This window comes from Phragmites australis, chromosome 4 (assembly GCF_958298935.1).
Source record: "Phragmites australis chromosome 4, lpPhrAust1.1, whole genome shotgun sequence".
In the NCBI taxonomy this organism is placed as follows: domain Eukaryota; kingdom Viridiplantae; phylum Streptophyta; class Magnoliopsida; order Poales; family Poaceae; genus Phragmites; species Phragmites australis.
The window spans coordinates 32,295,207-32,322,306 of NC_084924.1; the positions used below are offsets into that span (position 1 = coordinate 32,295,207).

General features: G+C 41.2%; 1 protein-coding gene across 1 annotated transcript; it reads right to left on the minus strand.

Moving 5' to 3' along the window:
• Positions 1–12,547: 12,547 nt before the first annotated feature.
• LOC133916136 (putative GTP diphosphokinase RSH1, chloroplastic) lies at positions 12,548–26,710 on the minus strand. Its single transcript, XM_062359661.1, has 24 exons — positions 26,468–26,710; positions 26,135–26,346; positions 22,839–23,015; positions 22,142–22,207; positions 21,932–22,024; positions 21,593–21,724; positions 21,381–21,482; positions 21,209–21,286; positions 21,063–21,134; positions 20,166–20,273; positions 19,962–20,059; positions 19,383–19,443; positions 19,211–19,273; positions 19,075–19,131; positions 17,142–17,243; positions 16,870–17,028; positions 16,618–16,749; positions 16,453–16,539; positions 16,308–16,379; positions 14,250–14,336; positions 13,721–14,171; positions 13,446–13,507; positions 13,168–13,236; positions 12,548–13,088 (listed from the first exon to the last, which is right to left on the minus strand). The coding sequence occupies exons 1-24, from the start codon at positions 26,493–26,495 to the stop codon at positions 12,996–12,998; spliced, it is 2,661 nt and encodes an 886-aa protein (XP_062215645.1). The 5' UTR covers positions 26,496–26,710; the 3' UTR covers positions 12,548–12,995.
• Between the last annotated feature and the right edge of the window lie 390 nt (positions 26,711–27,100).

Sequence of the window (27,100 nt, forward strand, 5' to 3'; positions counted from 1 at the left end):
ATGTATGTTCCGATTTACTTTGAAATTCCGAATTTTAAGCCCTTCAGGAACTTTCATACAGATATCTTAATCTAATGACCCATATGAGTATGTGATCACAACATCTATCAACTGTATGGATAGACTATGCCAATGATATTAAATATTAGAACATTATTTCACTCATAACTGGAGAGTATGTTTCATCGAAATCGATATCGGGTCTCTTCGTGAACACTTATGCTACAAGCCTCGTTTTGTATCTCATCAGATCATTGTTTTCATTCTGTTTATTGACAAAAACCATTTTGATCCTACAGGGAGGATAGTTCAAGGAGTAGGTATTACTAAGGTAAATACCTCTTTTTGTTGAGCAAGCGCAATTCTACCTCGATTGCTTTCTTTTTGGTCTTTGGTAATTTTTTAGAAGAAATATATGTCCACAATTATAGTCTTTCTATTGCATGATTCTCCTGAATCAATATAGTTGGTGGATATTTCATTTACCCTTTCTAATTCCTCATGATTTCCACAACAATAGAGTTAGTGTGATCCGATGCCCTAGCACCTAAATTAGTGAGCACATTTGTGATGGGTCTTGGATGTTGAGCATCTGTAGGCCTTAAATATTGAGTATCTATAAGGTGTATATCAATTCATATTGATTTATATTTATTGTTTTCTATGGATGCTTTTGAGAAACTTTATCCCTTATGACCATACTTCGCCCCCTCTTATTTGCATTTGGGAGTTGAGTATTTTTATTAGGTACCTTCATTCTTTCTGGTACATTAACATTGGAAATACAATTTATCGACACATTTACTATCAGTAAATGCATTTGGTAGATTATTTGCAATGTGTTCCAAATTTATGATTATCTAAACTTCAAATTAAGACTCTTTAGTATGTGGATGTAAGGATTGAGTGCTTGTGACATTCCAATAAGTTTAACCGACGCAAGGGAGTTGGTGCGTGGCCACCACCACCACCAACGAACTCACCCATGGCCCGACCTAGGTTGGCTAGGGCAGAACGGGCGTGTGTGGCGCCGTTGCCACCTCCTTCTGGAGATCACGAAAGGATAAGGAATCGGAGAACCGAACGGGTGTGGGCTGCTCGACCCATTCGGTCTTGAAGCGGCCCACAGCCAACAGCCACACCTTCCTTTCTTTTTCTTTTCTTTTCTTTTGGAATTCATCCGAATCCAAATTTTACCACAGTTCAAATTTGAATTTGAAAGGAAAAACCCCACAAAATTCCAACTAGAATAACCAAATAGGGCCAAATTTGGGACATATGATGCGGGGATGCCTGATCTTCCATAGGTAATATGATAAGTCGATTTGGTGGAGCTTTGACATTGATGATCCAAAGGCTCCGATCAGAACAGATCAAGAACGCTCGCAACCACTACACCACTACTCCGTGGTTATCAACCATTCCAACACGTGGTTGACCTCGCCAAGAAGACTTTTCCTGCTGGTGAATCGAGAACACAAGCAAAAAAAGGTAGATGCAATCTGAATATTGCTGATTACCAATGAAGTACTTGAGTTGAGGTTCAAGAAACCAATAAACGACGTACCTGTCTAAAACAGAATAATCTAAGCTAAACTCAAGTCTAAACTATGACGACTATTGTATATTTATAGGGATACATGAGGAGGTTGATCTAGGGTTGTGCAACTATCGAAAGAGACGTACACAACATGGACTCCGACCCTGACACGATTACAAGACCCAACTAGGTTCAAAACGGTGGTACAACACCTTATTTCTTTGACTCTAACTAAATTATAAGGAATATTTGGTCAAGTTCATATCCATTGGAAAGGGCTCATTGTAAGCTTTCCAGAATATCTAAGATCATCTAAAATGGACTTCGTATGAGAGAGTTATGACCGTTTTACAGACGTGCTGTCCTAAGACTCGACCACAACCACGACCATGACTTCAACCACGACCATGACTAGAGCTCAGCCTCGAGTCCGAGTAGACTTGGCCTTCGAGAGATGATGTCCGGGTAAGGTTACTATGCTTCTCCCAAGTTTCTAAGTAATAAAACATCATAAGAATTTAGTAGTAATCTATCCAATGAAGCATGAGCAGCGAGAAACAAGTTCACCTAGTGGTCTAATTGTCGTGCATATGCTCTTGTAATTGAACCTTGTATGATTTGAGGATTATTGACGGTATTGATCGTATCCGAAGGAGCCATGAGCTCATCAACATAAGTGTTCTAGGTCAAAATTCTAGCTTCACATTTAAGTACACAAATATATGCAAGCCAAGGAAGGGGAAAAGAAGAAGAAGAGAAAAACAACCTTCAATAATCCTTTTTAAGGCTTTTTGTATAATCTTGTTATGAATAACACTTGTATTTATCATGAGGGCTCTAGGCCTATACACACACTGTATATATATTATGTGCCTAAGCTCAAGTCTAGTTAATGTTGCGCCACCTCAGTTACAATCCAAAAAATAGTAGAGTTACAATCCGCGAGATAGGGTGTTACAACCAGACGTAAATTCATGTGTCTGTTTTTTGAGTTGGGGTACACAATCTTCCTTGTGACTAAAATTTGAGTTGCAATTGCATTATAGATGAACATAACTCCTAACGAATTCCTTGTCTAATGATGTACAACCTAAGGAACATGATTGTAATCATAGTACAATCTAAAACGTAACCCCGGTCCTTATATACATATTAATTGTAACTTGTTAGCTTCTCATGTTGCAATTATATACTTTTGGATGCGTGATTGTAACTGGTCTACCTGGTGGATTGTAACTGACAGTTTTTTGAGTTGTAACTAGGGGTGTGTGCAGTGGTAAACTATAGTATGCCTGTCACACCCGGTGTTTCAAAAGAATCACCAGGTGCAATCCATATGTATGCCAGAATATGTTTCATCATACATGCGGTGACATAATAAGTGATATACAGTTCTATATCGAACAAACTAATTTTATTGAAATAGATACCAGAGTTTTTAAACAATAGCGGAAGAATAAGAGGAAACTCCAATGATAGCTTCAGGGCACACCATAGGCAATCATCTGGGGGCAACGTGACCTCGGATGCTCCGTCTTCATATAGCCTCCAGCTTCCTTGATCTTGATGAGGTCTTCTCTAACTGAGCAAAATTTATTATTGAAAATAACAAGTGTGAGTACATCTCCTACTCCGCAAGTGTGGAAAATATAACATGAGGGCTTATGACATGAAAATGCCAGACATTGGTTTACTGCACTAAGAAACCTTAATCTATAACTCCAGGAAAACAGGCATCCTATTTACTAAATGTGAAGACATAACTTAAACAAAAGGAATAGCTCATCGGATTCCATCCAACTACCAAGCTCACCAAATATCCCATATCCGGCTACCAAAACTCACCAGGTAATCCCATTACCTGGCTACCCGACCATCCATACCAGAGACCCTGATCCCAACTAATCAAGAAGAAGTCCAAGCCGCTCTTGATCGTGAGCACGGCTGATCGATCAGTTTTATACTCTGCAGAGTTTGCACACTTTACCCACGAGTTGTGATTTCATCACCCGCATTACCAGGCGACAATATCCATGTTGCCGTGCCGGACAAGCACTTACACACTTCCGAGGTGTGCGCCAGGTGATCACTACAAGGCCTATACAAAGCTCCCGCCAACCTGCAAGCACCCACTAAGCTTTCACCACTAACAGACAATTACATCGCTGCAGAAACCCCCTCTTGTACCACTCAACCGTCCAATGGTGCTCGCAAAACCGGAGGGGTGGCTAATTAATTGGCCAGGCCATGGTTGCGCTGTTTAGCCTGGTTACATATTCAAGAACCGGTCCTTAGGACCCCACACAGGAACAGACACATTCCCACCATGCAGCACAACACATGCGTCTTCTTGCACCAACCTCAAACCAACCATCCTGTTAGGATCCTTATACCATGTTGCTACAAAAGATTATCACTCCCGGTTCATGTTGCATAATCATTAGTCAAGTTTAACATTTACCCCAACCATGACAGCAACTAGCATATCTACCCTTCCATTTCCCATTACTCATCAATGGTGACAAGGATAATCATACAAAATCTAATAAACCCTAATCATAGGCTTTCATTTTAGACAAGCATCAATGAAGGATAAATAACTACATATAAGCTCTAAAATAGGAGCAAGATGTTCAAGGACACTTGCCTGGATGCTGCTCAGTGATCTTCATAAACTCAGTTCTGGCATATCTTGAAGTCTCGACCTTGTAGCTCATCGAATCTCTAGAAACACCATATTCTGCTCACAAGATCTACGGACAAAAGAGAAAGCACAAAACAACTAAGAAACAATACACTAAATAGAGGCAACACATCATAAAAAAAAACTATGGTTGGATAGGGTACGGTTTTAGAAGAATTTGGGCGCAAGAACCGCTCAAATTAGAGTTCAGACGGAGGAGAATATGTTCTCGGAAGATTAAATTAGGGTTGAAGAAAAAGGAGCCAGAATATTCCTGAAAAATATTCTCAACAAATTATTTGATGTAGGAAAACCCTAACTAACAATTAGAACAGAGTGGAACAATTGGATGGTCATGTGAGTCTTTCTTCAAAGACTCCGACCAGGACAGATGCGCGAGAAGAAGCTAGATGGGCCAGCTCATCAGCGAGAAAGTTATCCCTCCGCAGGACATGCTTAACCTTGAAACCGATAAAACATCACTCCATCTTTCTCACTTCAGCGAGGTACGCCACCATTGTCTGGTCCGAGCACTGAAACTCCTTTTGCACTTGGTTTACGACTAATAGCGAGTCCCCTTTCGCTAGTAGGCATTTTATACCAAGTGCGGAGGCTACTCTCATTTCGGACAAGAGGACCTCATATTCTGCAATATTGTTAGTGGTAGGAAAATATAATTGAACTACGTACCTAAGGGTGTCACCGGACAGTGAGGTCAAGACCACTCCAGCCCCTGCTCCCTTCAGCGTGAACAACCCATCAAAGTGCATGGTCCAGTGCTCTTCTACCTCTGGCTGTTGTTCCTGCTCAGGCTCTAAGGATGACCACTCAGCCACAAAATCAACCAACACCTGAGACTTGATAGCTGTTTGAGGAACGAACTGAATATCAAACTCCCCAAGCTCCATTGCCCACTCCGTTGTTCTCCATGTTGCATCTCTATTGTGGAGGATCTCCCTAATCAAGAGTGAGGAGACTACCTTGATTTTGTGACCCTAGAAGTAGTGCCTAAGCTTACAAGAGGTCATCAGCGTAGCGTACAATAGCTTTTGTGCCTATGGGTACCAAGCCTTCATGTCGTGTACAATGGCATGGTATGAGAAGCTATAAGATTTTCATGAGTGCACAAAAGCTAATCATGATTTTCTTGTAGTTCCACATACTTGCTAGTTAGCTTTTCAATTTGAACCCTTAGCTCAACATTTTCCTTCTCCAAAGATGCTACATGAGAGATAGAGTTAGTAGCACAAGCATTATCAATAGGAGAAATAGTGAATTTATCTTTAGATAAAACATTGCAATTAGCACATGGTTTTTCTAAATCCACTAGAGGCATAGCATCTAATTTATCAATCAAAAAAATATGCTTAACTTTAAGATCACCATAAAGATTAGATAATGAACTATGAGATTCTTAAAGTTTTTCATATTTCTCATTTAAGGCCTTAAATTCTTTGATTTTCTTAATGAGGAATTCCTTTTGCATCTTGAGGCTTTCCTCGTGGCTTTTATTATGCGCATGAGTTTGATTATTTTAGGCATATCCTTTTTTCTCAAAAGATCAAACCCGAGCTCATCACTATCACTAGCACTAAAACTAACATTGACATGATTATCCTCACTTACCGCTTTCTTATTACCTTTTTCTATAAGGCACAAGAATAAGTGTGAGAGGATGAGCACCTTAGATAAGTGGATGCTTTACTTTCAAATTGAGGACAATCCATACTATAATGTCCATATTGATGACATGTATAGCACGTCCTCCTTAATCTTCTTTTAGATGGACCTTTCTTCTTGATTTTTCTTGAGGTCTTTCTGCCTAAGTTTTGTCTCAAGTAAGCTTCTATTTCCTTCAAAATATTAGTCTCACAAATACTAATGGAAATAGATGCATTACAATGAGGACAGTTGACTATATCATCATGATAAATAGGTATTTTTGCACTAGATGATATGCAAGGGTTAACAACACTAGTGGATATGGAATTTTCACTAGTAGTGTTGTCAAAGTCCAAAGGAAGGTTTGAACACTTACTAATCCCACTCACCATATCATTATTGTAGCGAATATGCCCTTAGAAAGATTGTAGAGGAACATCTTAGGGCATGTATGTGATTTTGATGATTAATGACAACATAGTCAATGTGACTAACATTTTGTCAAGTATATGCTTTAGTAGGGCTCATGGATGCAACAAAAGAGAAGTCATCGAAGCCGAAACAAAGAGAGGATTGAATTGGATTTGTTTCATAAATTTTGATGTGATCAAATGGGATGGATTTCTGTATAATAATGTAGATCTCTTCATAAGCTTTCCATCGAGCCCAAGATCATCAAAATCGAAGTTCAGAGCGAAATGTTATGCCCAAAATACATAACATTGTTTTGCTGAAAATTGTCTGACCGGATAATCCGGTGCTCACATCAAATTAGTCCGGTGCTACACCGGATAATCCAGTGAGAATAATGAAAAATAGTCCGGTGTTTACAGAAAGTTTGGAGCGGAGTCTTTTGCATCATAGGATAATCTAGTGTTCACAAAATGAACACACCGGACTATTATTTCCAGAGAGCTCCAAAATAAACATATGAACATAGGATAATCAGGTGCATTTGTCCAGTGTTCAATGAGTCGTCACACTCCCATAGCTAGTTTCTTCTGTTGTACTCACCGGATGATCCGGTGCTTGTACTACTGTTATCACCAGATCATTCGGTGTTCATAGTTTTTCTGAGTCGTTGGGACAATAGCTAATTGGCGGGTTTGAGTCTATAAATACCCCTCCACTCAGTCATTTGAAGGCGTAGTTATCCACAGAAGTTCATAGACACTTGAGAAGACATTCAAGCCACTATAGTGCTTAAAGTGATCATCCAATGCAATTAATCGCAAGATTAGAGAGTAATTAGTACTTATATGCCTAGAGAGAGTTGTAGCTAGGTGCCGTGGTTTTGAGAGGGGATCAAGGAGTGATCCTAGCTGTATACCAAGAGGTACATCAGTGCCTTGGTGACTCGCTGGCACCTTATTGACCCTCCGACTTGGTGTGGAGCGACGACAAGATACATATACGGAGACACGGAAACCCTTACCTTGGTGGCTCAAGCTCCGAAGTGATCATGGCGACAAATGGCTGAAAGAGAGGCTTGTGGTGAGGCCTTGTCTTGGTAGCTTGGTGGCTCATCCGGCTTGAGACCTTAGTGGCTCAAGGGCTGTGATCGGGTGTCGACCGGGAGCATATCCTTTGTGGAGCTCCAACATGGACTAGGGGTGGTATTCGTACCATCGATACCATGGGATAAAAATCTCTTATACTAAGTTTGCTCTTTCTACCTTATTTACGCTTCCGCATTTACATTCTTGTAATTTACCTTCCTAGATATGTTGCAATCTCTTATGAACGGTAGAGTAGATACACTAGATAAACCTAGAGTACATTTAGAAAGAAATTGATATAGGTTTATCTTGTGTAGTTTTTGGAGCCGGTTTAGTTTTTAAGTGTTCTAATACAAGCCCTTAGGACGTCACCGATCCCTACAATTATCTTGTTCGGATTTGTCAATTGGTGAGGTGAATGACAAGGTGATATTCTCTTGGACAAGGGAGGAAGTCATTTGGTGCTCTTCATGATGTAATGATGAAGTAGAGCCTTTCTCAAATGACATCTCTAGAAGAAGTTCTTCTACATCATATTTGGACTTGTCATGTCTTTTTTTAAGAGTAGTTCAAATGAGATGAGCGTCTTCAAGCAGTAAGATGGATTCAACCACATCTATACTCAAAGCATTCAATAGAGCCTTAGTGGCTTGAGTATTGAGATGTATGCATTTCTCTTCCTCTTCAACTGATAAGAGTTTATCACTAGGAGGAGAAATGCTCGCATCTACAACTCGCTCTATATGACCCATGGTCCTAAAAATATCATGTGAGTACTCCAATCAAAATAATTAGAACCATCTAATAGGAGTTGCTCTATGTCCACTAATCCACTAGTCGATATCTTTACTCTCTAATCGGTAAAGCCTTAAAAAGAAAGACTTGGCTCTGATACTAATTGAAAGGACAATGATATTGCCTGGAGGAGGGTGAATAGGTGTTTTTATAAAAATTCGTTCACTTTTACCGTTGGCCTAAACTTACAGCAGAAAATAAACTAACGGATTTTTCACAAGTGAAAATCCTAAAAATGCTAGGCTCAACTAGTGCAAAATCATCCTATATAAGTGTGGAGGTTACAATCCTAGTGTGACAAAGATTACTCAAATGTAGCAAAAGATATAAAATAAAACTCAAAAAGAAAATCCTAAAAATATTGTTCATCCAGAGTATTCGGGTTGACTCGGATACTTCGGGTTTAGAGCTGATTGTACAGAATCAATAGTATTTGGGTTCAATCCAGAACCTCTGGGTTCAACAGAGAATGAACTCGAAATTGAAATTAAATAGCACCTAAAGGGTTCTAACTCAAACCAAGTGAACTTGTGTGTTCCAAGTGATGATTCTAAGTAGATCCACTGAGTATCTATAATCAATTTCACACTAACAAGTAGATCGAGCAATATACATAAATATTGAGAACACAAGAACAAGGAAACAAGAGAGGGGACAAAAGATTTGTTTTTCGATGTTCGGATACCTCCTCTAGAGGTTCCTACATCTCCATTAAGGGGCTCGATCACACTTGAACTGAGTCTCTCTCAATCATTATTCTCTACAAGCTCAGTCACACTTGAGCTTGTCTTCCACTCTTGATTTCTTCCCTTCCGGAAGCGAAATCAAATCCTTCACAAACTTCCTGTCGCACATCACAGTCTTGGGTGCTCGTAGTTGACGTCTAGCCGCCTCGAAGCTCAAAGCTCCAAGAGTAACAAACGTTTCGCAAATTTCTTGCTGATGAACTCGAGTGTTCAAGATGGGAGATACACTCGCTTGCACTCAAACTTGCAATCTCTCAATCCAACTCACTTTTCTTCTCAAATCTCACACTAAAATGGAGTAAGAAGGAGTTCTTTTAGCTCTAGAAGGTTCTTCTTTCATGCCCAAGCAGTAGCAACAAAGAATGGGGGTGAGAGGGTATATATACCCAACCCCCCAAAACTAGCTGTTACACAGCTTTTTGTACTAACCCGTAGTATCCGAGTCAACCTAGAGTCTCCGGGTTGACACTAGAACGCATAATTGAGAGCTTTGGCCAAAGTAAAATCCGGAGACTCCAGCCACCTGAAGTATCCGGGTCAACCTGTAGTATCCGGGTGAAACACTCAAGCCCTAACAGACTACCTGGCTTGCAACTAAACTCGGAGACTCCGGCCAACCCGGGTCAACCCAGAGAGTCCAAGTTCAGCACAGGTGACCCTTTGAAAACGACGATAACTTTTGATCCCGAAGTCCAATTTTGATGATTTTGAACTCTACAGAAAGCTTATTCAGAAGGCTACACATAAAAACTAAATTCATGATCCCAAACACATTTGATCAAACTAGGAACACTCCAAAATCCAATTCAGACAGTTCCACACTTTCCGCACAGGATTTCTAAAATGAACTCTCACTTTGGATTGATTAGAAACTCTTGAGCACTGAGACACGACACATAGCTCACATTGCATCCCTCTTAATAGTATGGCATACCTATACTCAAATTCAAATGTAAAATTCATTTGAACCAATTTGAGCATTTAAATACTTTCAAGTACCGCTTCTTTCTTTCAAGCCTTGATTGTTGCCAACTTCCATGTAAACTTCACTCCATCTCTTCTTGATTCTTCATATGATTGATGTGAGTCACCCATAGCTTCCCATGGCCTCACACGGTCTATTGGCGCAAAGCCTTCACTTGCTCTTCACCATCGTCTTGGTCCTTCAGCACCAAGCCATTTGGTTGCCCTTCACCACTGGATGGTCTATCGCAACCGAGTCTTGCTTGCTCTTCACCGTCTTGCCATTTTTTATCCGACATCTTCAATAAATTCACTTTACCATATATGGAGTCCAATCTTGTTTTTCACTCTTGGCATGTATAATTTCAATTCAACTTATGCCTTCTTATGGATCCTAACCCCAACTCACTCTTAAGCATAAAGCACATGGGTTAGTCCATAAAACTCTATTGACAATGACATACCTTTAATTACTTGATCTCCACAAGTAATTTAACATTCACGCTTCTCGCCAATCTTATATGAGCTTTTTTTTTCTTCTTATGAGCTTCTCTTTCCGAGCATCACCTAGAGCTCATTCATCTTAATGCATATCTCTTCTCCATGCATCACCTATGGAACAACCTACTAACAATTCTCAACAACGTTGTTAGTTCATAAGTATTGTTATTAATTACCAAAACCACACATAAATGCTAGATGCACTTTTAGCAAGTTAGCGGGTGGACTATCCCGACACGGTGGGGGTCTCCGTGTACTCCTTGTTAATGAGGGAGCATGCGTTCTCTCCTATCGTGGGGTCCACTACGAACCCTATCGATCGTGACCTCAACCACTCCTTGTGATGGACAGGGTTGTTGCTACCATGGTCTAGCATCGGGCGGTCTCTACCAAGAGGGTGAGGTCACGTAACCATGGCACTACCGACGAACTCTCTAGTACTGCCACTAGCGGGTGGCTAGGAACCACTCATGCAATCTGCAAGTTTTGCGCAGGGGTCATGGCCTCGTAGTCAAGCCGATGAATTCGGAGCGACGAGACATTGTCAGGGGGAGCCGCTGACCGCGGCATAGCGTGAGAGCCTTGAAGGTGCTGCAGCCAAGGGCTCAACCCCGATGGGCTCTCATCTAGGTGGCGTTGCAGTTGCTGGGGCGGTGTAGGACCGCCGCCATGCCTGACACCAGGCTTGTTTCCCTCTTGGCTAATGGTCTGGGACTCACCTCCAGTACCCAAGGCACGAGCGTCTCTATTGCCCCCCTTCGCATGGTCCGCCATACATACTTCACATTCGGTCTCCGAATCCTCGCACTCTGTCTCGGTGTCTCGTACTCGGAGGTCATCATTACGGAGGGTATGCATGCCCAACCTTCCCTGGTCGCCCTGCAGGCCTTGTCACATCCGCCGAGTGCTGTAATATTCGCCTGCAAAGTCATCCCGTAGCATTAAATAATACGAGATAGGTCACTCCAACTTTATGCCTATCCACGACTATGCTCGTTTAAAGGAGGTGCTTGGGGAAGAAAAAAAACTTAAGTGGACTACATTTAATACGATGTAACTAGTTAGATGAGTACATACTTAGGTTGGTCACAAGGTCTTCTCCTTTGACCAGGGGCTGGTCAGCCCAAGTGTGGTCTCGAGGATATCAACTGCTGGTTGACATTTGGTGGCATGAGGCCTGCCCGGTGGGGCACCCCTTACCTATTACACCGACACACATCTGCTGAGATGTGTCCGTACCAAGAACATTACCGGCAAAGCGCTTCTACATACTAGCAACAAGAATAGAGCGTGCACGAGCATCCTCATCCCTCCATGTTCTGTAAGCGACGAACTAAGCCTCAAAGATGCCATGACGTCTTCATGATTGAGTTTTTCTTCCTCAATAGATGATCAAAGATCATAGTTGGGGAATAGGAGGGAAAGGCAAACAAGGCAGCTTCAGTAAGAAAATCCCAAAGTTGCAGCCCACACATGTGAATACGCAAGCAAAGAATCCAATCTGGATAGTTCGTGCCATTGAAAATCACCGGGCAGCAAGGAACAGAGACATGACTAGAAGAGGATGACATTTTTTTAACAAAACCGCTTTGCTAATCGCTAGTTTTTGACACAAGAGGCAAAAAGAGGTTGCACTTACCAGAGAGCGATAGCGGGCATCGATCGTCGAGTGGTGACACACAAATCAGGCAAAGGCAGACGACAGCGGCATGTCCATAGGTGGACGGCGGCGACCTAGCAACAGGTGGACAGCAGATGAGCCATGGCAGTTGGATGTTTCTGCAACGGCGTTAAGGGATGTCTCAACGGCGATGGTAGGAGGAGCCGTGGCAGACTCGAGTCTATGGCAACAGGATGAGCCACAACAGATCAAGTCGGCGTCAACAGGATGAAGGGCAGTGGGACAATATGATAGCAATGCAATGAGCCGCACCGGACGTCGACTTTGATCCAAAAAAATCAAGCTGACAGATTTGCACCAAACCCATAGTAGTGCCCCATCAGCAATGGAGATGTGGTGGTGTGAAGAAACCAGTGACATGCTCAAGATGAAAGAGCACAACGGTAGCGATGGTGGTGGTGTACAGGTGCAAATGCAATGCCAGGAGCGGTGGCCAGAGAGGAAAAAATCATAACCCTAGCTTCTCTGGACACCATGTTATAAATAACACTTTTATTCATCGTAAGGACTCTAGGCCCATATATCTACATATACACGGTGCCATGAAAGGTAGATAATCAGATGCTATACAAGACAACTAATCAACCGCTATACTAGACAGACTACCAGCACTTTACAGACTAGCAGCACTTTACAAGACAGGGAATAATATCCTATATCTCTAACAAATCCAACCGATCCCTGCACTAGCGTACCCTCCTCGCTCCGCTATGTACACACTCGCTTTTAAATGACCCATATAACTGGTTCTAGTTTGCTTGTCCTCACTCTGTCTGCTTTGACAAAGAAGAGTTTCACTATCCCACCAACCAAGACCTGACTACAACAAAATCATTGAGCGACCGATTCCTTGGTGCTTCCAAAACTATCTCCAACTTAGAGGAGATAACCGTCAACTGATGCAGTATAAGTCTCTTGATATCCACTAGCACTCAAGAACACCCAATGGACACCAGCTACATCCAATGGACCAACCAAGAACACCGAGAATCATGTCAACACTTGAGCATGCACTGACCTGTAATTACAGAGATTATTTAGATAAAATACTCATGTAAACGAACATGCTCAAAAGATAAAACTCAAACTAAGCATACCACATTCTCATAGCTTCCCTCAAAGTGGAACAACATTAAACCCATTCCCCTCCTTTTATTAACTTCTGCCTGGAAAACACAAGGACTAAGATGATCAAACACTAATAGCACAAAGCGGTTGTTGATATTGTTCTGGATAGATCCAATTAAAAGGACGCAAACATCAACAGAATTACTAAGAAAATAACTGACGGGTCATTGTATAAAGTATGGCATAAGAACAAAAAAAGATGGAAATTTCACATTAAAGAGAATTGAAGAAAGTTCAGTTCACCTACCACACAAGAACATATGGTAATTCCACAGGCTGTTAAAGCTGATGTAACTTCTGCCATCATCCCTGTGAATGTCACAAATTAATTCACGTGATTTTACTAACATTACCAATGAAAGATCAAATAACAATATAGCAGATGTGAGGCATAATTAGCATAAAACAGCAGCAGCTACGTATAAGTATTTCATTTGAGAAAATAAAAGCAACAGAATGTACAATAGTCGCATCAGTCTGTTGAAAGAGGCTAGGGAAATACATATGCAGAGAGAATACAACCTTTTCGATCAACACAGGCTATGCAAAGCCATTGGATGGAGTTGCCTTCTGTATTATGCCAAACAGAAATTTTACCAGATTTCCAGTGATCCACACCAGGGAAAACATCCTTACAGATGGAATTGCCAGGGTGCATGAGATCACTGAAGCTGTCACCTTGAATTGTAGAATGATCATTAATTTTGATACCCAGTTCCTTAACAGTTTTGTTTTGCTTCCCATTGATCTTTGGATGAACATTATTAACAGGTAAAAAGCCATCGCTATTCTTGTTGACAAAGGATAATTTATCAGAACTTAATATCCTCTCCCAGTTGAATTTACGATTATCCTTCTTATTGCTTGGAATTGACAGCTCACTGTCACTTTCATCTTCAAGATCAGCAACAAAGTTATTAACTGTGTCGGCAGTAATTTCAGCAGCAGAAAGAGCAGCTTGCTCCCTTAAGAACTGGATAGGCAAAAGATTCGTTACTACAACCATCTAATAATGAAGGAAGATAATTTTTTAAATGACAGTAACACATACTTTCATTATTTTGTGTCTAGCGCTGCGAGTTTTTGCGTGCTGTAGCCACTGCTGGTGATGCTGGAATGCATACTTACTGGATAATTTCTGAAACAGGAAAGAATATGTTGAGTTAATCCAGATGCTCATGGACATAATATATTTGTGCCAATGCAATCGTTCCCTTGAAATCCTCCTAATGGATAAAGGGCAGTAAAAAAAGGAGTAACATTGTGATACTGAGGAACATATATGTAATGCATCTAGGGTGCATATCTGGTGACAATGGGCTAAGTGTTGGAAATTTGCAGATTCGTTAGAAACCCAACTTAAATTTCTCAAAAATTCATTATTAGCTTAGGATATGTTCCCATCTATGTATGCATCCGAATTGTTATCCATTAAAGCATTATTGTAACATGCAGTTAGCAGTTGGCAGGCTGTAATCACACCTTTATGCACTTATGTAGGTCAGTAGCCTTGATGATTGCCTTGATATGTGGGTTAAGGGCATTGGCATCAGATTGGTTGGGCTGCCTAATGCAAGAGCTTCAAAAAAGATAGGGAAAAACCAGAACCATTGACCTATGCCATAGCTTCGAAGACCATTCATGCAATGAGATCAGAAAAAAAACCTGTGAACAAGGCGGTTTCTTGAAAGCGCTGAACCAGATGGCTTTTAGTGAACCGGTCAGCTATGTGCAGGGGAAATACAAGTACCCAAAGAAGAGTGAGGGAATGGGCTGGCCTGGCCCAGTTAGGTGCATTTGAAGGTGAAGCCTACGGCTGCCATAATGGGCGCGACACTGATCTTTTGGAGTTCCTCCACACGATCTCCACCCATTACAATGTTGGCATGGAGAACCAGATCGCAAAGTGACTGGGTCACCGGTTCACTAGTCTAAACGCCAATTTTCAAAATATTAATGTTCTAAAAATTTAAATTCAAAAAAGTAGAAAAATAGATTTTGAACACTGTATACATATGTTTATGGATTCCTATACTTACGGCATAAAGTAAGTGCAATTTTGGTATATAAAATTAAGTATAGCACAATATGTTCTTAATGTTACCTAGACATAGACACAGGTGTCGGAATCCGACTTGGATTCAGGTGTCCGATTAGGCAAAGAAAATTTAGACATGCGAAATACAACTCGGAATCCGACATAGGTGTCAGAATCCAACTCGGATTCGGGGTGTCCAGGTAGGTAACACCGTATGTTCTTCCCTAGGAAAAAGAAAGCAACCTTTGATCTACGGGAGATGCTATGATGCACACATGCAGTCTCGATCTGACGGATCAGTCAAAAGGAACTCATGAATCAGTTCAGTAAGAAAACAAGGAAAGGCAAATGCAACGGATTGGACACCGCTGGTGCGGCGCGTCTCACACTACTACTTCCAATCATCTCAAGCCACCACCCATGTCCTCGCACGCCAACAGCCTCTGGAAAGCTCAGTGTGGTTGTAGTGGGTTAGTGGCTGCTGTGTAGAACACTATCTTTAAGTGAGACAAAAACTGCCACACGAACTCCTCCCAAGGGCATTATCAGTCATAGCATCTATTTCCCAGGGCATTTCAAGGTTTTTACTTCAAGAAGTATGCTTGTTGGTGGAGAATATAATGTTTTATGAAGGCCTGACTTAATGGTACAAGCAAGAAATGCCCTTTTTTGCGATTAATATGAATCCGAGACACTAGTCATATCGTTATCCTTTTAAGGGGGTTGTCATACTGCAGTATGTCATACTCTGCAGCAAGTTGAAAATTTTGGTAGAACAAATAGAAGTTCAAGAAAATTATGGTACTATATAAAATTTAGTTAGCTGATCATACGCTGGTATGAAATTTGAGGTCTGCAACCATACATAAGTTCATATTAGGAGAACAAGATTTAAGAGCATAAATTGGCCAGAGTGTGTAGCTTATTTTCTTTTAACAAGTCCATTTAGTCCAACATTGCAAAAATTTGACAGAACCAAAGTTGCACCTTGTACGTGTGTATCTTGAGATTGCAAAATTGTCAAAAATCTAGACAGAAACAAACCATGCAATCTAAGAGAGGAATACTGACATCGTAAGTTATGATCTCCACTACTTCAGCATTTGCAAGTAAATGGATTGGTGAAACCAGATTGCCATTCACCTGCAAAAGAGCACATGAGGACATTAATGGGATTAATCATTAGAGTGTATTGCCAATTTTTTTCATAACTAACCTTTGCTGCTATCATTTTGTTGCCGATTTCAGTATGGATCAGGTAAGCATAATCAACCACAGTGGCTCCCTTAGGCAGGTTTTTAATCTGAGAGTGATAACGCATTAAGCCCAACCAAAACGAAGTCCATGCAGCTAAGTAATATCTCCAAGTTCATTGCCTCACCTCGCCTTTAGGCGTGAACACAAAGACACGGCTTCCCAGAAGATCTCGGGTGATAGTATCAACAAATTCCCTAGAACTCATATTACCAACAAACTCTTCTTGCCATTCACGGATCGCATTGAGCCAACCAATCTATAAAAGATGGTAAGCTATTCAAATATTTGCTCAAGCCCACTGTGGAAACAATCATTAATGCAGAAGTGCAATATGCTTTAAAAACATTAGTATGATTGTATTAAATAATATATATACCCTCAGAGCAAAGCCTGTGTTGTTCAGGCATATAACTTTCCCATTGGAATTTCTTCCACTTGATATTCCAGCGCAAACAGGTCCAGAAACCACCCCTCTTCCACTGTAATGTGCAGCAATGCCTCTTTCTGCTATTAAATCCATATCTTCTGTTCTTATCTGCAATACAGTTAGAACTTCAACCATAAGTCACAATTAGCAACAGAGTGAAAAACACATTATTTGCTGGAGATTTTCCAGTTTAAATTTAACAAATGAGTAGGGAACATTACCTGAACTTCCAAATGAAGCATACTCTCATTAAGAAATGGTATCACTGTAGTGTGTAGACTTTGGTAGCCATTAGGTTTTGGAGTTGCAATGTAATCTTTCACCTATTCGCATAATTGATGTTTAGAAAAATGGTAGAAGCTTGGTAGAAGCTGTTAGGAATATAGAGTCCTTATCTATTATTTATAGGTTAGATTACTAGAGTCCTTATCATGTACTCTATATATTGCACCAAGAGGCTACTATTGAATACAAATTGCTATTCCTAACATGGTATTAGAGCTAGGTTCTCTTTAGGGACGCTACAACTTGTCCCGGCCTAGATCTATTCAACCCAATTTTTTTCTAGCCAACTCTGGCGACACCTATGTCTTCACTGGCCGGATCCGGTTTCCCTTACGTCGATCCACCTCTACCTAGGATGGATCCAGTTTTCCCCCGACCGCATCCACTCCACCCTGCGTTGGAACTCTCACAGGGTCACTTCCGCCGCCACCCATGGCCTCCGCCAGTGCAGTCGCCCCTGTTGTCTCCGATCTCGCAATTGTTGAACGGCTTCCCAGCCGCAGGCTCCCGTGCGCGGCTCATGAAGAACCTTGCCCCATGCAACGACATGGTGTTCATCTCCTCACCAGCTCCTCCCCGACCCGACTTCGCGTGTCTGCTTGTCATGCTACTCCACCTGCCCCAGCTCCTCTAGCTCGCCTGTACTGCTGGCTTCGCCCGCCGTTAGCTCGCCTCTCCTTTGATCGATTCGCCTCCGCACCCACTTCCGTGCCGCCGCCGTTGACCGGATCCCGCCGTTAGGAGTCACACCGCATGGATCTGGGTCGCATGCCTGGGTCACGCCGCTGGGAGTCGCGCCGTCGCCTCTTCAAGTATGGAGCCACTCATGCGAGTGGAGGGCCTTTGTCTTTGGCCTCTCCCGCTGGCTCGTTGTTGTCAATGCTTATCGTCGTTGTGTAACCGTCATCTTCAATCGGTGAGCGTTGATTGTCGATCTTTGGCCCTCTGTGTGAGCCTCGTCTCCAATTGGCGTCAAGGACAACTTCCATCAACACCGATGGCTTCTTCAATCGTTGCCGAGTGCATCTCCATCCCTATCATGCTGGTGTTGCCGCTCCAGTGGGCCGTTTTGCTCTTGTTGCTACCATGATCATCTGCCACTAGCGAGATGCTCTTCCTTTGGGCTAGATCTATGCGTAGCTTTTTGTCTCCACTGCTAGTACCTGCTAGTATCCTTGCTAATGCTTGTGTTTTCTCTAGCTAGAGCTTCCACAGTCGTTGCTAGTATCTCTATTTTTCTTTAGAGTCTTTGCTTCCGCTATGCCCATCCAAGTTCCAATCTCTCTTTGAGTTCGTATGTGTCATGCGAGTCCACATATTCACTCGTCAATTAATCGTTTTCTTCCCAATCGTTATTGATGCAACTTAGCCATCTAGATCTTTCCGTAACTTTAGTTACAATTTTCATTTGTTATCTTGCTACTCATCATCTTGGTCTAGGGCATTCTTGTGTCATCTTGGTCTTTTTTAGACTTAGTGACAACTTCTTTTGTTGTCTTACTACTCATCGCTTTGTTGCGATTCTCGACCAAGGGCATTCATTTGTTATCATCATCACGACTCTACTCTTCGGCTTGATTCGACAGGATTACAAGACTCCACTCTACGACGACTTTGAAGAAACAATTTTTGGATGTATTAGTCTAAGTTTATTACTTAGTGTCACCACTTTCAAATACAACACTATTGCATACGCCCTGCATTTGAGAGGGGTGTTAGGAATATAGTCCTTATCTACTACGTATCGGTTAGGTTACTAGAGCCCTTATCCTGTACTCCCTCATGTACTCTATATATTGCCCCCAAGGGGCTACTATTGAATACAAGTTGTTATTCCTAACAAAAGCAACAAAAGGGCAGATAACTCACAGCTTGAGGAATGGGTGTCCAAATGCCATGAACAAGACCAAGAACATGATAGCAGATCTGAATTGAATTGAACATACTTGTGCATCAATGAAAAATTCACTGTATAAGCAAGACAGTAATTTGTAAGTGGTGGTACCTGTTGCGCAGTGCACAATGACCCAACACCATTGCAGGATTTTGGTTTTATGATGATTCGCAGCTGAGAAAATAATATGTAAGGCATCTTATTTTCAAAATAAAAGGATATTCAAAAGAATGATATAACTACGAATTAATAAACACATGTATAGATATTAGGAAAACCGTACCTGAGCAACCTGGTTTACCTCACTTATTGAACTCTTGGATTTGAGAGTAGTTTTGTAAATGCTGAAAGATGCGCAGGTTTGTGAAACATAGGAGTAGAGGAGTAGGACTCAAATAATAAATAATCCACCAAATAAACAACCTTACACCCTATTTCAAACCAAGAACCAAGTAACGATTACGTCATAACTAAAATGCATTTCAATTGATCTTATAGTTTAAAATGCAATTGAGATACAGAATTAAGCAAGTGTGTGTGCAGAGGCAGCTGCACCACGACGTGTTATTATATTATGAAGTTATGTTTTTCAGCAATGTGATCCAGTGGCAAACCCTTTTATAAAGATCTAACTAACGGAATATGTGTGGCAAACTGCCAAATTGTAAGATCCCATAGAAAATGAGTTGGAAAGTAGTGTAAAAGAATCTTGGGAGTTCTGAAGCATGCCAGCACTACAGCAAGAAGAGACAATATTAAAGTATGTGATAATCTGATTCCTCATGAAAATATGTGGAACTCATCAAGGTGGAGTCTCAATCCAGCAGCAGTTTAACTTTAATGAAACTGCATGCCTGATCACCTGTAGAGTTCTTTGTAAACTGAGCGCACATCTGTTTCAACGCTCACAAGATCGAGAAACTGATCCTCAACAATCTTTTGCCTTAAAATTCTGTTAGCCTGGAATTGAAAATCACAAAATAATGACATCCATTGCAAATGTGAAAGCATGATGCTGAATCACGCATCAATCATAGATGATAAGATGCCATGCAAAACACAGTACCTCCTCCAATTCTTGTTCATGGGCCTTGTACAAGTCTTCAACTCTTTTCCTTAGTTCAGCGAAATCAGTGGGGTTCACGTACATGAAGGATAGATATTCCAATTCAGACTACAAAGACAAGAGCTACTGGTCAAATGGAGGGAAGAAATGGAGTCTGCAAATTAAAACATCAGGGCATAGGAAGTTTTTCTTAATAAATACGCAGATACAGCCTGGATCCACAGAGAGTGATATACTGCTACATGAAAAGAAAAATAAACAAGCTGACTTTTTGACACTATGACAAAAGTATCAGATCACATATTCTAATCATACAATGAAGGGCACAAGTCTTTCTTTGATCCCTCAACGTTGAGGTATGTCCTTTCAAACCTCAACAACCATGATTAAAATGATCTGCAGAGGATTAAGGGTCTTATTTCAAAAGTTCAGGGGTTGTGTTATTATTGCAGTTGAGGGTGGAAATGTTAGAATTGTTGTGTATATGCAAGACTTTGGGAATGCAAGTGAATCTAATGTTCCAACAAAAAAGGCAGAACCAAAAATCTAGGACCAGATATTCTCTGAATACAACAGGTTATGTCATTGGGATTTCTGAAGGAAAGGGATCACAGCGAACCACTGATACAAAATTTAGACCATAAGGCCTTAGTAAAACTACACAAGATAACAAGTTAGCATGTATTCATGTGTAGTGGTGTAGGCAAGTCAACAAGTTACGCTACAATTCCACAAATGCAAGCTACTCATAACTGGCTTGAGAATTTGGCTTATAACCAAAATAAAAAATTAATGAGAGAAGTAACAGAAACATTCCTCCCGAAAACATAGAAAGATAAAACCAGCTATCTTTTAAATGGTGTTCAAAATAGGTCCTAAGGCAACATCAGCAGATACCTTTATTCGATACATCCCAAGGAGTTTTGCTAGAGGCGCAAAGACCTGCAGTGTCTCCATGGCGATGGCATACTGCAAAGAGTGGTGCTCAGAATGAAAGATACAGCCATATCTTATATGATCATATCACTGGATCAAGAATTCACCTGCTTGTGCTGAGGCATATGTGAGAGAGTACGCATGTTATGCAACCTGTCTGCCAGTTTGACAATGATCACACGAACCTATGATAGGTTTTTTTTTCATTTCCTGAGTAACTAGTATATAAGTAAATCTTTTTCTGATAATACAGTCCATATGGGATAACAAAAAGGATACCTCTTCTGTCATGGCAAGAAACATCTGTCGTAAGTCTTCTGCTTTAAGATCCTGTTTTGAACTACCCTCGCTTTTGCACTGAAGTTTTCCTAACTTAGATACCTATATTTAAAATGGAGCAGGTTTGTTGCATTGAATTTACTCCACAATCCACAAAATAGAATAATCTGCAGCAGTATACAAAATACAAAGATGTGAGTCACAAATAGAACCTTTGTCTCCCCTTCAACAATACGGCACACGGTTGCCCCGAAATCGTTTTCTATTCTTTCGAAGGTAACCACATCTGTATCTTCAACAGTATCATGCAATAAACCAGCAGCAATTGATTCCCAGTCAAGCTCCTAATTATGTCAATTGAGCAGAACAGAACTTAAATCATTGTGTATAATAGGGACAATTAAAGAAATTGCATCACCATAGTGTCAATGACTCCCAATCAAGTTCCTGACTGTGTCAACCGAGAAGAACAAAACCTAACTTCATTGCTACTAGCCACTAGGAGAACTCAAGGAAAATAGTTCACCGGTGCCAAAGATATTACTACTCACGTGCTCTCCAAGAATACACGCAACTTCAACAGGATGAATAATGAATGGTTCTCCGCTTCGGCGTTTTTGTCCACTGTGCGCTTCATATGCCAACTGCATAATCAATGAGCTACCATGACACAGCCATTCATGCAGGCACTTCCAGAGAACCAGAAAGTACAGGACAGTTTTTGAAAATAGCATGGAAGGAAGATATCAAGCATGAATTACCTTCAAAGCGTCATGCACAAAGTTTAACTCTTCATGTTGAAGATATGAGACAGCTGATTTGAGATCCTGTTACATAATTGCAGAAAAAAGTTAGAACGCACTAGGATTATAGCTGAGTCTTGCTTTGCATTAGGAACGCTAGCATTAAAGTTGATTCTTGCTTCGCATGAGGACTAATCTGTAGTTACACTTGAGGAAGGCAAGCTTGCACATTAAATATGTGATTTCAAACTCAGAGAAGGCGAAAACTGTAATATCAAGTTACAATTAACAGAGGCATTTGGCAAATGTGCCATGACTGTTACATTGAACATATTGTGCTTGGCCCAGAACTTCCGCATTTTAAAAAATTCTGAAGGAGCTCAATTCCTTCTCTCTCTTTTTAATCACATGTGTTGGCACCATGGAACAGAACATAATGTGGTGTTCCACTTCCAGGCACATAATGATTCCTTATTTCTTACATATTCTAGGATATTTGTGGGAAGGTTAGAGACATGACGGAAAACACTATAGATCTTTAAAAAACATTGTTGTATTTTCTATACAAAAAATACATCACTGAATGGTCGCAAAGCTTCAGACCAAACTGAGGGATTTGATAGATCGAAGCCCCAAACTGTAGCTCTTCATAATCTTCTATGATATGCACGAAAGTGCAAACGAAAAAGTTTATTATTGTGATTCAATGACAAACCTCCCACAAAGTCTCTGGGGAGATGTTGAAGGATTCAGAGGACGAGTAGCAGTAAGCTCTCCATGTTGGGTCCACCAGAGTAGACCAAGATCTGACAAAACTTTCAGAGTAAGCAGCTGATGGACCATAACCCAATTTCCCTTTATTGATGTCTTCATCCAAGGTGATGTGCAGTAACTGAAAAAAAGAAGTAACAGGTGGTAAGAAAATGGAAAGACTCACTACTACTTTTATATATAACCAATGGACATGTAATTGTAGAAACTGAAAAGGTAACATGCACAAGACAACCAGAAAGCTCACAAAATTAACTATATCATGATCAGTATCATCAACAAGGTGGATTATAAAGCAAACTAATCACTAAGGCTGCATGATGGGTATAATAATACACTCTTGAATTATAGTTAGTTATATGAAGAAAAAATGGGATGTCTCTTGGCATGTGGGTACTATCCACCAAAAAACCTTTGGAAAATAGTCATCAGAAACATTACTCCTCAAGTTACTGACTTTCTCAGGAACAGCCTACTGCACCCTAACCTTCTTTTCAGCACTCCACTTTCAAGGCAGGCTTTTTTGTAGCCCCTAGATTTAAGGTTTATGTCTCTTTGGTCTTTTCCTCAAATGATGATAAATCAATAAGAAGTATAGATAGTTGAGAACATTTGGCACGCAGCAAAGGGGAAAGCGGCCATTTGTAATTGAATTGGAGTTAGGATGGCAAATGTGGTGTTGCCTCTTATTTAGTAAACCTCAGATGAGAAGAGAATGTCCGCTAACCTACAATGAACCTCACTCTATATTGTTATATGGTGGGTTCTGCTATGCTATTAATTGAAACACAAGGTGAATGTAATTGGAGTATGCTTGATATTCTAAACCGGGCTGTGCATTTTAACCCAACGATTCTAGCTAGATTACAAAATAATCCTACTTATTTCATGTAATATCAATGTTCACAAGTGTGCATCTATCATTTTTAAATAACAACTTTTGAAGACGATTGCATCACATTACAACATACATCAGTTTTCCAAACAATCTTATAACGTTATGCATAGTGCTGAACATGGCCCAAAGGCATGCTACTTGTTTGTGTTATATATATACCTAACTTTTATGATATTAATTTATGGGTCAAGCCCATACAAGAAGCTCTGCATGCCCAACAGGCCAACACCTTTTTTCATGTTCATTAAGTGTTAGGTCAAGATGATTCAAAGCTGACAGTAGGTTTGGGACAAGCAATTCCAGCAACCAGTGCTAGGGAGGCCACACCCTCAACAACAAAGTGTTAAACCAAGATGGCTCACAACCCTGCTTTGGCGTCAAAAAGGTAGGCCATGTACGGTTCAATCATTATCTGTCTCTTGCTTGTAACCAATCAGCCCTGTTCCTTTCCCGCACTTTTTATAACCCATCAACAGCCCAGAACACCATCCCCTTAGCATCAGGAAGCACCACTGCACCAGTCTTCTCATTTCCCGTAATCTGAGGCAGTAGCAGAGTGATCAGACTTATACTTACCTGTGCTAGCTACCTGTTGCAGTTGTCAATAACATCACAGACAAAATTGACTTACTAGATGATGTACCAGAGAACATACGATCTCGATCCTATAGTGGGACTATGTGTATCCCAGAGAAAATTGGAGGTGACAGTGGGTGAACAGAACTTAAAGATGGTTAAGGCATCCTCAGGAATGGCCTTTTGGATTTGGAAGACATGATCACTTGACCCAACAAGGAAAATACTTAGTTACAAAACGATGGTGTGGACTCATTTCTAGAAAATAATCACCAGGTTTCTGAATTCTTAGGAGCGCAGCTAGTACTTCAACCAAATATTTGGCTAGATTCTCTCAAAAAAAATTGGCTAGACCCATTGACATGAAATGCCCGCAAAATTTAGACCCATTGTTAAGCAGAAAACTAAAAATGGATGGAGATTTTCCTAGCATTTGTTTGCTGGGATTGATGATCTGTATACACACTACTTTTTTCTTGGCTCAGGTGAGTTACACGTTAATGATTGCCTTACGGTTTAAATGATACCAAAGATTAGTCACTTTGCTCTATGAACTGTTCCTTGCTTCTCTGTTACTGAATAGATGTCATTGTAGAATGTATTCTATCAAGCTCTTACACTTTCACCACTAACATACACAAAGCACTGGATTGCATGCATGGAAAAAAAAAGATCTGCCAAAAAGACATTTCCATAGTATTGCTATTATTTGAGTTAGAACGTCTAAGCTACACCTATTTATTAACAGATAGAGTAACAAACCATGTCTACAGAGCAAACACACAAAGCATAGACAAAGAAGGGCAAGGAAGTTCAATGAGAAAATGTTCATGCAAACCAGATGGCAAAGCCAAAAAAGCAATAGTATACAGGCTGTGTCAATTATTGGGCCAAAAGCAGGTATATGAGAGTGTAACTGCTATACAGGTGATTACAGGATGCTTGACTAATGCAGGCAGGATAAACTGAAATACGAAACTGAGTTTGTCCAGAGCTTGTTTATTTTGGAACTAAAAATGACATGTAATGCATTCAAAACAATTCTAGGTTGTATTGTAAGTTAAATGCAAGTACAGAAGCAAAGGTCCCTTTACTTGTGTATTTGTGATTCAAGTGGATTGAATGTAACATTGCTATGAAGATATAGCATTCAGCAGCCAGACCGTATCAAAGAATAGCAGTGATTACCGCAAAAGGAACAACCAACACATTTTGCTAGCCTGTAAAATTAAATTCGATGATATTGAACTGCACTCAAAATCCAATCTTTCAAGAAGACGCAACAATCACTTGAATTCGTCTCTCTAACTAACTCAAGATATACTCTACCGGTGCCAAACAACACTCACCAAAACCAAGACAACAGCATTCCGTATGTCCACATACAAGTTATACTTTGAATACATAAAATAGACTCTGCTAGTGAGAATGTAAAACTGATCATGATAGCTAACGAAATAAATACATACTGATGAAATGAAACCGCAAGGAAATATCATGCCTCACAAATGAAAGCTTACTTTTAAGGAAATCTATTCCAGTATGACCTAGAGGCTATAGGGATCAATTTGGATTCAGATAAAACATGTATGCTATTTTATAAAATTATCGAAATGTTCAATAGTTTCACTAAGTCTGGAAAAGTGGAGTATTAAACCACAACTTCCACCGAGACACTCAGTTGGCCCTAAGTAGGCAAAACACGAAATCCATATCAACATTACGGCTTGAATAACGGAAACACAAACAGAGCAGCAGCAACACACCGATTTGTTACTCCGTCGCGACCGCCCGCGCCGCCTCCACCCGCCTCCGGCCTCGGCGTGGCCGCAGGAGGAGCACTGCGTGGTGCTGGCAAGCGCGCCAGTGAGAGCGCGCGGTGCGTTCCACGCGCAAGAGAGCACGCTGCATTCGTAGGGCCTCCCACCCCCCTTCCACGAGGCCGCCCTGCACGAGCTCACGCACTCCAGCGACGACGCTGCGCGCATACACCGCAAAAACATCAGCCCCCGAGGGGGAGGGGAATAAAAAAAAACTAGGCAGAGTGCGCAGCAGCAGCAGAACCGAATTGCAGCGGGGAGGGGAGCGGGGTTTGTTACCAGACGCGGCGGTCGGCGGCGTCTGCATGGCGCGGCACGGCGCAATTTCGTTGGCGGCGCGGAGGCCCGCGGGACGATCGTTCTCTTCGCCGCCGCCGCCGCGGTGGGGCACGAATTGGGCACTCGCGGGCGGCGGGGAGCGGCGAGGGGACTGGGGCTTTGCCGAGGGGGGAGGCGGAAAGGGGTAACACGAGACGGAGGCCACACAGAGCCCGCGGCCACAATAGGCAGAGGGGTTGGGCTCGCTTATACCGGATTACCCATTTATTTACGAGTAAATATTATAATAAAATTAGAAATCTATAGATATTTTTATCGTAAAAATACTACCTAACGAACACAGTAATACATCTATTTACCCATCTATACTCTGGCAATGGTCCCGATCCCGCAGTCCAACTTCAAGAGTCCAAATCTAATCCCTAATCGACCATTCGCATATATAGCCTAATTCCCGCTGTCACCCCTAGTCCCATATCCTACTCCCGATTCTTGACCTCTCTCGAACCTCACTTACTGTTGTCGTCTCCTAAGATCCCCACCGCCGCCTAGCTCCCCACCGGTCATCGCTCAGCGCCCAACTCTCCGCTATCCAAGTATCTCCATTCTATTATTGTTTGCTCCCAAAATATA